This window comes from Vipera berus (assembly GCF_964194415.1).
Source record: "Vipera berus genome assembly, chromosome: 13".
In the NCBI taxonomy this organism is placed as follows: Eukaryota; Metazoa; Chordata; class Lepidosauria; order Squamata; family Viperidae; genus Vipera; species Vipera berus.
The window spans coordinates 8,880,759-8,893,632 of record NC_138216.1 but is presented as its reverse complement, the minus strand read 5'-3'; the positions used below and the strand labels follow the sequence as shown (position 1 = coordinate 8,893,632).

Sequence of the window (12,874 nt, the reverse complement as noted above, 5' to 3'; positions counted from 1 at the left end):
GTGATTATAATTCATCCACCCTGTTAAGATGTTGAAACGCTTCAAAGTGATGCATCAAAAAAGACTCAGGAGTTTGCATATAAAGTTCGTTTTTATATAAAAAAATCACTAGCCAACATGAACTTTCATTAACATTAATATCTCTTTTTTAAAATGACTTCTTTGAGCAGGTCCAATATTTCTCAAATTCATGCAGTCTTCAACACAAGCCTTTTAAAAATTTTGGTACACAGTTTATGGAGGTATAATTCTTTGAAAATTATTCCCCCCCCAGGCCCCAATTGGACAATACAGCAAATAACAAAAACCATTATTTTTGTGTCTCCTGGTCACATAAAGATGGAAAGAAAGTGGTTGGTTTTTTTCCTAGTGAAAAAGTGTTTAGTTTTCTTCAAGATCACTCAAGCCCTATTACATATTTGACACCCTATGGGCTCTTCCATAGAATGGACCTATTATTTTTTAGGGTTTTTCAAAATTTCTACCCATGTTGATCCCTTTATCAACATGGGCGTCGTTTCCATCACACGAGCTCACAATCACAAAGATTGTGTTCTTACTGTACACTTGAGGACTTTGTGGCAGCGCAAAAGAACGCTTTTAACGTTGCTAGTTTCTGGGCAACATCTGTTTAACTTGTACATGTTTTAATCTTGTATTTTATATTTTTAAAATTAATGTTTTTTGTGTGCCTTATTTTAACTGTGATGCTCCTGACACAAATAAACGAAACAAATTTGGGTCAGAAAGCCTTGCTCCATGTAACACTGCTGTTATCGCAGTTGTGGGGCCAATGGATACAACTGCCTTGCATTTTTAGGAGGAAAGGAACAGGTAAAATCAGAGAAAGTAAGGAAGCGAGCAAAGAAAGAACACAATGACAAAGGAACACATGGGAAAGAATGTAAAGGAACAGTGTGCAAAAATGGGGACAGGATGCGTTTGCTAAATAGCTTTATGACACTAGTCCATAAGCGATAGCTGTTATTTTGAACAGAAAGGCAGGAAACACCGTCAAATGCATAGAAAATAATTGGTAAATGGTGGTGTCCAATTCACCCAATGACTGGCAGGATCCCGTTACAGAGCAGTATTTCTGAAACCTCAGCAATTTTAAGATGCGTGGACTGTAACTCCCAGAATTCCTTGCTGGCTGGGGAATTCTGGGAGTTGAAATCCACATGTCTTAAAATTGCTGAGGTTGAGGAATGTTGTGCTAGACCATCTTTCCCTAACCTGGTGCCTTGGAGGGAATAGCTCAGTGACTTGGAAAAAAGAGGTCACGTTAGAAAAAGCAACTTGAGGGCAACAAGAGTTTAAATGAGGTAGTATCCCCCTTCTCCATATAAGACCAGAAGAGTCCAAGCTACCGAGAAAACATCGCTCCACACGCTCTCAAGATGACTACAATATCCAGACCACTTTGATTCGCATCTGCAGAGAGCATCCATCGATGAGATGTTTATATTTCAGAAGATGGCCAAGGATCCTTTTATTTGTGTGTGTGTGTGTGTGTGTGTGTGTGTGTACCTAATCTGGTCTCCTTCATTTCATGGAGAAGTTGTTCTAATAGCAAGAGAGAGAGAGATAAATTCAAGGAGGATCGCTTCTGAATTGCTAAAAAGGTCGGGGTGAAGCTGTATGACGTGGGACGCGAACCAAGATTAGGATTGGGTCCTGGAGGAGAGGTAGGTCTTCCATGTGGTAAGATAGGACCTCTGTGTTGCATGTCTTAGCACCTTCGATTTGGCTACCAGGGTGGGATGTAGCGAGGGCGGCAACCTCAAGAAAAGCTGAGGGTTGTGTGAGGGGAATCGGGCACTACCATGGGAAGCCTAGAGAGTGATGATCCACAACATCCAAGATACTTGGTACAACCACCTCCCATTTTTGCTCCTGCTCTGAAGGATTCTGACGTTCTGAGCAGCAGCCTCTAAGGTTCAAGCTTCAACGACTTCTGCCTTCCAAGCCTTCAAAGGCTCAAGAAACCCAAGTGGTCTTTCTCTTCTTCAGTGTATGCCGTTACGTTCTTCCTCTTGGCTTGTCTCCTGCTAGATCGGCCATGGGCAGAATGTAAACATGATTCTGAGCGCGAAGGCAGCTGTAGGATTTTATCCTTTGCCAGCCTCAGTGGTTGCCCCAAACTGGCTTCGAGAAATGTGCTGAAGCTGCCAGCGGTAGCAGTAGGAGGGCTGGTGCTGATGACTGAGGCATAGCCTGAGCTGGCTTCCACAGGAGAGGCTTGAAGGATGGGAAAGTCGCTCTCCTCGTTGGGATGGTCATAATCCTTCGCGATGTACCGGCATCCTCCTTTGGGAAGGCTCTCGTCATCGCTGGATTCATGGCAACAGCAAGGCTTCCTGAGGTCCTGGTGTGGTAGACTTCCCTCCGGAATTCCAATAGGAGCTGTAACTATACAGCGGGGAAATAGAAGAAAACACTTAAAATAAGATGGGTCAGCGCCAGACACAGAAACCAGGTGTCAATGCTGCAAACATAGACATGTTTTTTGCACTGACAATATAAGAGGCAGCCTGTTATTTTAATTGCTTCATTTGGGAGGGAGGAATCACCCGGAAGTTGTGATAAGATTGCAAAAGCCCGCGTACAGATGGGAAGTGAAACCTCATATGTAAAACTAATTGGATAATGTGATTTATGACATGTAGATAAGGGTGGGGATTGTGTGTGTGTTATGATGGGTTTGGCGGGGAGGAGATTTCAGATTCTGGCATCCCTCCATGAGTGCCGATGCTTCGTTTCATTACTAAGACTTTTTAGATAAATAATATGCCTGCAATTTGTTTGATTTGTCTCATTCATCGGAACCATGACACCAGGTCTACACGTGAAGGTCCAACGAAACTGATCTATTGCTATTCATGCCTATGCAAAGGAATCTTCTCAACCAACGGCTAGCACCTGACTGAAGTAAGATAAGGGTCAATGGCATTCAAGATTTGTGACTACGTAGAGATTCTAGGCTGGTCCCTCTTTTGACTCTACCCCCCAGGTTCTGCCACTTCTCCTGCTCCAGTCCAAGACGTGCTAAGAAAATCAAAATTAAGCCAGGACAATTTGCTTTTGTGCTCTAGAACTAGCCGAGTGGATTTCCTTAAACTGAACCAACAACCAAATTCAGCAAAGGTTTACTTCCCTTTTATGTTGCAGGTAGTCCTCAACTTACAAGCATTTATTTGGTGACCGTTTGAAGTTACAACAGCACTGGTCCGCAATGATAGTAAGTGCACGGACTAGTTGTCTAGTTGCCACTTTTTTCAATGCCGTTATAATTTCGGATGGGAGCTAAATGAATGGTTGTTAAATTGATGCTGGGTTTGCTTCTGTGCCAGATAAAGTTACCAAGGAAATCTTGGTTTATGTTCCACATCGATTCTGTAATAGGCAGCCTGTTTTTAAGTACGAGTTCTGACTTAAGCACAAATTTGAATTAAACATTTAAAGGAGTTAAAAACGGAACTGTTCTTAATCCAGAGTCTGCCGATATCCCAGTGTCTATGGAGATTCTCAGTCATCCAGGTCACAGTTATCCCAAAGACGCTTTTCCACGAGGCAACTGGACTTTCCTGTTTTTCTTTGAAGACATTTTGCTTCTCCTCCAAGAAGCTTCTTCAGCTCTGACTGGATGGTGGGGAACGGAAGGATTTATGCTCTTTGCAGACCGCTGGTCATTTGCCTTCTTTTAGAGAGTCCTTGAGGCCACTTGGAGGTTTATCTGTGTCCTCAGGGTGTCCATCTCCTACCATCTAGTCAGAACTGAAGAAGCTTCTTGGATGAGAAGCGAAACATCTTCAAGGGAAGAAAAGAAAGTCCAGTTGCCTCGTGGAAAAGCGCCTTTCGGATGGCCTGTATCCAATCTGCATAAGGAAACTAAGATCCGGGCCCAGAATAAAAAGAGCAACGGAAGTCCTGAAACTTGCATTTTTTACAACGGAGATAACAGTAGAGGAGAGAAAACAGGAACCATACCATCTCCCTCCTTCTCGCCTTCGCTTTCTTGATCTCCTTCGTATCCCGAGCAAGCATCCAAGCTCCAATCCAGAAAATTATCCAGAAGACTTTCTTCCTGAGTGGACAATTCAGCCGTGGGAGTGGTGACAAAACTGCCCCGGTCATCCTGGATGCTGTCTTCCCTTCTCCTGCGGAGGGAACACCACCATGAACACCCCTCCTTGGCAGAAGAGCCGAGTCCAGAATGAGAAGGTCCTAAACCTCTAGAGTTCAAGGGCAGTCAAGGCTTGTATGCTCATAGGGGAGAAAAGTCAAGATGGCCACTGTTAGGCATATGGTGATAGCCTACATAGTTGGGTTGAAAATATATAAACTATGATGTTGTGACTTTAAGATGTTAATTGGCCAATGGGTGTGTAAGTGTCCTCGTGGCCATAAGAGGGAGCTAGGAACATAGCTTCTTTCTCTCTGAATTTACTGCTGTCTCTACTATTGCTGTTTTGCTGTACTGTTGGTTTACTACTGTGATAAACCTGAACTGTGTATTGACCTCTGGACCGGTAAGAAGACTTTGTATTTGGAATACTCCTTGGACTGTTACTATTGTGTATGACCTGGACTGTTTATTTTTGACTGTGCATTTTTGTTTTTACACCACCTCAAAAGTAAAATACTTTCTGTTTTCACAACTCAGTGTACTCTTGTGGTTACTGTGTGTCTCTTACTGCTCTCAGTACCCTTCCTTGTCTGTGCAACTCCTTGGTAGCACAAGGAGCCCTCTGCACAACAATCCCTAACAGCCACCGCAATCAGATCAGGCAAACGCATGCACAAAGGATCTGGGGTCTTGCATAGTGTGACTGCAGCTCCATCTTGGTTTTTTTTTAAAATGTCCATCCCACCCCATGAGCCGGAAAAATAACCTGATTTTCTTACAATCTAAGGGGCTGTAGGTACTCCTCCCACTGGAGGAGAACGAGTTCAATTTTTTTCACATCTTTCCTAAAGATTGTGGGGAGTGTAAAGAAATAATAAGAGGCTTCATCTAGCTCTTGATTTACGGATTGGTTCATTTTCCTTCCTGGTTTTTTTTTTATGGGAACATGGTGGCTGATGTAAGGGTCCCTCCTATTCGCTCCCCCCCCCATGAGATGGATTCTGAGGGTCTTCTGGGAGTTGGTCCACAAGTCATAAAAGGGCCAAGTTTGAAGACCCCTGCCCTAATGTGTCTTTTGGAGCAAAAATTAATATAAGACCCGGTCTTATTTTCGGGGAAATATGGGTAGCTCAACAACTTCTCACCCTACCCTGAAAGTCCTTTTGCTTTCAATTTAGTGCTGAAAGTCTCCTTCCTTCCCCTCCTTTCCTTTCCTTTCCCACTCATCTCACTGCAAGGCGACTTTGGAGGGCTTACAATGTTACAGAGAATAAAACATATATATATATATGTTTGGTATTGCTGACAAAGAATTAAAGGGAGACTGATATAGCTATTTCAAGCTTCTTCGCTCTCATCAGTCAGCCACACCCTTCTGAGATTCGAACCTGGGATGCTTTGCATGTTAGGCAGTTGTTTTAACCTCTAGGCCATAGACCTAGGCCTGTGGATGGCCTTAGTTTGGGCTGATACAGGCAAAAGATTTCGTCCATACTTGGGTTGAGGAGGTGCTCAAAACACTCAAGATATGTATGTATGTGTATGTATGTATGTATGTATGTATGTATGTATGTATGTATATGTGTGTGTGTGTGTGTGTGTATATATATATATATATATATATATACACACACACACACACACACACACACACACATATATATACACATACACACACACATATATACACACACATAAACACACACACACACATATACACACACACACATATATATATACACACACATACACGTATAGGTATATAAATACACACACACACACTATAAAAATACAATTGATCGGCAATTATCTTAATCAGCCTGAGCTGGAAAGAACTGCCTGTTTTTCCCCATCATAAGCAGCAGCGCAATTACTGAAAAGGGAGACTACTGGGATGAATGAACAGCTGTCTGTTCACGTACAAAGAGCTTTTATGGTTTGTCCTGCGATGGAATTGAAGATGATTTCATTAGCGGGACCAGCTTGTACAGAGGGAAGCAGCTGGAGCCAAGTCAGCCAGATCTGAAACTGAAATCCAGGAATTGGAGACCTTGGAAGGAATCTCTGCACTAAACGACGCTGTAAGCTTTGGGAAAGCTGCTAGCGATCGCTATAGACTCTGGGAAAGGGAAACCATTAGGTCATCTAGACATTCCCCAACAGTATATCTTCCCATTGGCCACATGGATGAGGTTTTCCCCAAAGGTGGTGAGCGATCTTGAATTACAGCAAAAACGCTTGTGGAAGCAAAACGAAACCGAAACTCCAAGAAACCAAGAAGCAGAACCTAGAACCCAGTTATTACCCAGAGATGGAAACCAAGGTTCTACTGGTCTTGGGTCTGCATAGTCAAGAAATGTTGCAAATGCTACCTTCTTTCCTTCTACGAAAAGCCTGAAGATGTCAATGGATGCTCAACCCATTGTCTCCTGTTGCTTTTTTTTAAAGCAACAGAACCTGTGTTTCTCCTACAGTCCAACCTTTTTTCTTCTGGAGACCTCCTAGGACCACCAGCTTGGCCCAAAAACAGCTGCTCCTGTTTTGGAGTTGGGAGACCCTAATTCCGCTGTCCGTGCAGTGCCCACCTCCTGCCAATTCGATCGGAACCCAAGGGCTGAACTTGCCTTTTAGAACGTTTTCCAGAAGGGGAAGTGAGGAAGGTCTCCACCGCATTCACGTACGAAGATCCAGGCTCCGGGTCTTCCTGTTTCACTCCTAGCACGGAGCAGAGCTGGCTGTAGCTCATCACCTAGACGCAACAAGTCAACTGAGGTGGGATGTGGCATCCGAGCTGCCCCTTGCTGCCAAAGACTTGGTCCTTTTTTTCTACCTTCAACCCAAAGAAACACTTCTTGCTTCTTCGACTGCTTAGTTACAGTCAGGTGCGAAGAATCAGGGCCACAGATTAAGTTGCAGCTCAGATTTATTGCTCAAGCTTACAGACAAGAATCTAGTTAACTAAAGTTCGACCCTAAATTGGCACTGGGTAAGGGCGAACGAAATTCAGGAGGAGTTGGACCAATTGTGGCTACGTAACGACTCTAAGCTGATGACACGCTTAACTCCACCCCCAGCTCTGCCGGCTCTAATCCTACAGTTACCAGACACAGGTAGTCTCTTGCTTAGTGATCCCAACTGTGATCAGCAACTCTGCCTTATCCTGTGACTCTGACGGACTTACATCCTCACTGCCCGTATGGTTGTTAAGCGAATCGCTAGCATTCGCTAACATCCCATCGCTACGGCTTGCGATTTCACCGCTGATTTCCTCCACTGATTCTGCTTGTGAGAAGCCAGCTGTGAAGTACACAAGTGGCGCTTCCTTGACCGTAGGACCCTGCGGCGGTGGTCAAGGTGAGGATCCACTGCAAAGGTATTTTTAAGCACCGTTGTAACTCTGAACGGCTGCTAAAAGGGGCAGTCAGTAAGGGAGGTCTATCTGTAATTCCCCCACTCCCGGAATTCTCTAGTTAGCCTACCTCTTCCTTTCCAATTTCTTCATAGCGCTTATCTTCAAATCGTTGCTTCACAGCAGTCAGGGATACCTGTCTATAATCTTTGGGCACATCTTCATGGAAGCTGGGAAGAGAAAAATGAAGAACGGTCTCCACGAACGTCTAAAACAGCCCTGGGTATCAGAATATCTGAACTTTCTCTGGCCTGGGATCTCCAGGTAAGTTTGGCGGCAGCCTCCACTGTTCCCAGATAACCTGGCTATCATTTCTACCTGATACAGTCCCCTTCGTGATCCTACCAATAGGAGGAACCCACGTTGGGATCAGCTCTTGAGATCTCCTTGGCGGTCTCCCGAATCTGGCAGTTTTCTTGCAGACGTTTCATTACCCATATGTGGTAACATCGGCAGTGCTAGAAGGGAATGGAGTTGTCTCTCATTTTATATACTTGTGGCTTCCCCTGGTCTCCAACTAACTCTGACAAGAGCAAGCCACTACTATATAAAATGAGAGCAGACGCAACTCCCTTCTAGCACTGATGATGTTACCGAGTTGGGTCATGAAAGGTCTGCATGAATGTAACCAAGCTCAGAGAGCACCAAGGACCTCACGGTTCTCCTCCCCTTCTCCCCAACCCCTTTTCTCCTAACCCGGATGATGTTACCTAGTTGGGTCATGAAAGGTCTGCGAGAAAACCACCAAGCTCAGAGAGCACCAAGGACCTCACGGTTCTCTTCCCCTTCTCCACAACCCCTTTTCTCCTAACCCGGATGATGTTACCTAGTTGGGTCATGAAAGGTCTGCGAGAAAACCACCAAGCTCAGAGAGCACCAAGGACCTCACGGTTCTCTTCCCCTTCTCCACAACCCCTTTTCTCCTAACCCGGATGATGTTACCTAGTTGGGTCATGAAAGGTCTGCATGAATGCAACCAAGCTCAGAGAGCACCAAGGACCTCACGGTTCTCCTCCCCTTCTCCACAACCCCTTTTCTCCTAACCCGGATGATGTTACCTAGTTGGGTCATGAAAGGTCTGCGAGAAAACCACCAAGCTCAGAGAGCACCAAGGACCTCACGGTTCTCCTCCCCTTCTCCACAACCCCTTTTCTCCTAACCCGGATGATGTTACCTAGTTGGGTCATGAAAGGTCTGCATGAATGCAACCAAGCTCAGAGAGCACCAAGGACCTCACGGTTCTCCTCCCCTTCTCCACAACCCCTTTTCTCCTAACCCGGATGATGTTACCTAGTTGGGTCATGAAAGGTCTGCGAGAAAACCACCAAGCTCAGAGAGCACCAAGGACCTCACGGTTCTCCTCCCCTTCTCCACAACCCCTTTTCTCCTAACCCGGATGATGTTCCCTAGTTGGGTCATGAAAGGTCTGCATGAATGCAACCAAGCTCAGAGAGCATCAAGGACCCCTTCATTTCAACCCTGAACTACCAATCCTTTATTGGGATCAGCTCTTGCCTGATCTGGAGGGCAGCCATGGTTATTTTCCAATGGACAGAGAAAACCTTAACCCCTTCCTGAAGTTCCTGAAACCCCCTCCCTGCCCAAAGGTTTTACCACTTCTTGTGGAGGCTCAGCACACAGGGGAGCAGCTCTTCAAGAGAAAATCCTGTATTTTCCGTTAGCTGCCTAGTCCAAGGACGAGCTGGAGAGAGCACAAAGGGGAAAAACAAACCTCAGCGTTGCTGCTTTTTAACCCTTCTGCACACCTTAGTTTAACTTTATCTTGACTCAGGAATACAGCTGGTCCTCTACTTGTCACCACAATTAAGTCACTGCCACCGTCATAAACATGACTCAGTTGCCCAACGTATGAATTTTTATAAATATATCTAAAACTATTTTAAAACTGTTGTTTTAAAACTGCTGTGTAAGGTTTTTTTTGATCGATGCACCTTATCCTAGCCTCCCATTTAATTCTTTGCCAGCAAAAAGAAATTTGAATATCTATCTATCTATCTATCTATCTATCTATCTATCTATCTATCTATCTATCTATCCACACACACACACACACACACACACACACACAATTTTTATAGGGTTACGGTTAGGGTTTTTATAAAATAACATTCTTAATATTTAGCAAACAGCATGTTGTCTGGGTTCATGTATTTAAAAAACAATGAGTAATAATTAATTTCTATATTCTTATAATCAATATGTTAATCGCTCAATAGTCTTCTTACTAGTATATATTTAATGTTACATATTACATTCCTTTCTCTTTAACTTGTTTTTCTAGCCATTGACAAAAAATTGCCCCATGTTCTAAAGTACGCTGAGTCTTCTTTGTCTTTAATGTCAAATCTGTCCATTTCTGCACAGTCTAAAATTTTCTTAATTTGCTCTTCTTCCGTTGGTCAGTTTTCATTTTCCCAACATTGGGCAAATACTATATTCTTACTGCAGTTAATACATGTAAAATTAAGTTATGTACAATCGTTCTCGTAGTTTCTTCCTACTGTGCCTTAAAAAAATAAATAAAAAAAATTCTGGCTTAAACTCTGTATGGCCAAATGTGTGAATTTTGATCACCTGGCCACCGGGAAGCTGCAACGGTCGTAGGTGTGAAAAACGGCCGCAGGTCACTTTCCAGGGCCGTTGTAACCACGAATGGGTGCTAAACAGACAGTTGTAACTCGAGGAGCACCTGTACAGATCATCTTCCTCCCATCTACCAAGGTCATCCTTCTCCACACCATTCCACTGTGCCAAGCTTCGCAACTGCGACGGATTCAACAGATCGTGGTAAAGAAAGAACAGTTGGGCTTTCGTTCAGGTCAGACTTACCTTGTCTGTGCAACAGTTTGGCTAGTAGCAGAGCTGCGGCAGACAAGCGGGCCGGGGAGTAGACGCACAGGCTCGTGTTTAGGAGGGAGAGTTCGCAGATAAAGCTGTACAGGGACGCAGTCCTTCGCTCCAGCGAGACGGTGTTCAGCAGGACTTCTTTGTAATCAACAATGGTAGGAACCTTTTTTTTTTTTTTACAAAAAAAGAGAAAACAGGAAGTGCTAAGTCACCCACGTTTCATAACCTGGGCAAGAGGAAAGAACAGAAAGCTTCCAGAAGGCATCTTCTGAGGTGTAAAGGTTAAAGGTAAAGGTTCCCCCGCACATGCGTGCTAGTCGTTTCCAACTCTAGCGGGCGGTGCTCATCTCCCTTTCAAAGCCGAAGAGCCGGCACTTGTCCGAGGACGTCTCCGTGGTCATGTGGCCGGCATGACTAGACGCCAAAGGCGCATGGAACGCCGTTACCTTTCCACCAGAGTGGTCCCTATTTTTCTACTTGCATTTTTACGTGCTTTCGAACTGCTAGGTTGGCAGAAGCTGGGACGAATAACAGGCACTCACTGTTACGCGGCACTCGGGATTCGACCCACCAAACTGCCGACCTTCTGGTCAACAAGCTCAGCGTCCTAACCCACTGAGCCACCGCATCCCTTTTTGAGGTGTAGCCATTATATTAATTCATTTTGAATGTTTAAATATTTGGTTGAAAGATTTCCGGTCCCTTCCGGCTTCTTAACATTCCTAACCCACTGTTCTGCGCTAGGTTTCATAGCCCGCTAAAGTCAAAACACGTAACACCAGTTCCAGAAACCCTTGAGTGAAAGTATTTGTGGGGTTTTTTTTCCTGGGTTACTTGGTTTTATAAATTTGAGGGAGGGAGGGAGGGAGGGAGGGAGGGAGGGAGGGAGGGAGGGAGGGAGGAAGGAAGGAAGGAAGGAAGGAAGGAAGGAAAGCAGGCAGGCATCAACTGTCCATTCCTGATTTTACAAACACTATCCTAAGTCCTGTAGCTGGAACCTGTAAAATATAGGAAACTCAGCTACAGGATAACAGATAAGCTGGACGTCACCAGGATCAAAATTCTGTCTAACCAGAAAAATCCCCACAAAAGTCTGTGAGAGAAAAATCAGTAGGGTTCCCCAGCAGGGGATCGTAAGAGAGCATACACAAAATATTGATTTGCTCTACAATGCCAGGCAAGGGAAAACAAAATACTGACATACAAGAAGAGCTGGTTCCCCAGAAGAGATCCATCTGAGGTGCAGCTTCTATGGAGTCTCAAGAGCAACGAAACTGGTTTTGCTGGACCAGAACAAACTAGGCCCGCCCGTCTCCATCTAGCAGCTGATGCCTGAACCCAAGTTCCATCACCTCCACACAACTTTACCTTTATCCTGCCTTCCAGGGCAGAAATGATCTCACCCATCATCCTCACCAGATCCTCGTACTTGTACGTGTTGTCGGTTAACCAAACCGCTTCGCGAATCGTCAGAATCTCTTTGCTCACAAAGCTGAAACAAAAAAAAAAAAAAAGCGGTTTGCATCAAAGGCCAACCGCGGGAGAAGTAATGGAGGCCTCACTGACCCAATTCTTAATTGGGGGTTGGGAAACCACCCCATAAACAGCCAAGCCAACTAATGCTTCATCTGATTTCTAAGGGCAGAAGCAGAGTGACTCAAAACGAATCTCAGCAAAAGCGAATCCGTAAGCATGCCGCTCAAGCAGCCTTCGAGCAAAGAAGAAATAGGGATGACACGATAGCAGTATTCCAATATTTGAGAGGCTGCCACAAAGAAGAGGAGGGGGGGGGGGGGTCAAATTATTCTCCAAAGCACCAGAAGGCAAGACAAGAAACAATGGTTGGAAATTATCCAAATTCAATTTCAATAGCAGTAAGTCTTTATTGATTAGCCCTTGGGCCATATCAAAGTGCAAAGTTCCAGCAACAAATTGTTGCTAAAATTTGGTAAAGGCAATTTAAAATGGAATTTGATAAAATTACAATTTAAAATGGAATTTGATAAAATACAATGTAAAATGGAATTAAATTAAAATACAATTTAAGACGAAATAGTAATAAAATACAATCTAAAATGAAATTATATTAATGTACAATAATTTAAGATATAGATAAAACATTATATTTCGGAGTCGCCCTTGCAATCTGCCCCAATCAGTCCCACATATGCAGATCTCAACCAGATCATTTTGTTTAAGTACTGTGCTACGTTAAATGTTATTTTCAAGTTCTGGCCGGACATATGGTAAGTTATTTTGATAAGGGGATCCCAATGGGTCATTCGTTTGGTATAGAGACCAAGATACCTGTCTGTCACCCTCTTATACAGGCAACAGTCAAATAGGATGTGAGCCAGGTCCTCTACCTCTGCCGCTCCGCAAATGCAGAGGTTGGAAATTATCAAGGAGAGAAGCAACCTGGAAACTAAGGAGAAGCTTCCTCACAGTGAGGACAATTAACCAGGGCA

The 12,874-nt window shown here is 44.2% G+C and overlaps 1 protein-coding gene across 1 annotated transcript in view; it reads right to left on the bottom strand.

Moving 5' to 3' along the window:
• Positions 1 to 1,916: 1,916 nt before the first annotated feature.
• CCNF (cyclin F) overlaps positions 1,917 to 12,874 on the bottom strand; it is a gene marked incomplete at its 5' end in the record, with an annotated part of 66,989 nt that continues 56,031 nt past the window's right edge. The window contains 7 exons of the mRNA XM_081337967.1: positions 1,917 to 2,412; positions 3,991 to 4,160; positions 6,754 to 6,878; positions 7,609 to 7,708; positions 9,153 to 9,240; positions 10,389 to 10,569; positions 11,775 to 11,898. Coding sequence (XP_081194093.1) covers positions 1,973 to 2,412; positions 3,991 to 4,160; positions 6,754 to 6,878; positions 7,609 to 7,708; positions 9,153 to 9,240; positions 10,389 to 10,569; positions 11,775 to 11,898 — 1,228 coding nt within the window. The 3' untranslated portion in view covers positions 1,917 to 1,972. The remainder of the gene's footprint in view (positions 2,413 to 3,990; positions 4,161 to 6,753; positions 6,879 to 7,608; positions 7,709 to 9,152; positions 9,241 to 10,388; positions 10,570 to 11,774; positions 11,899 to 12,874) is intronic.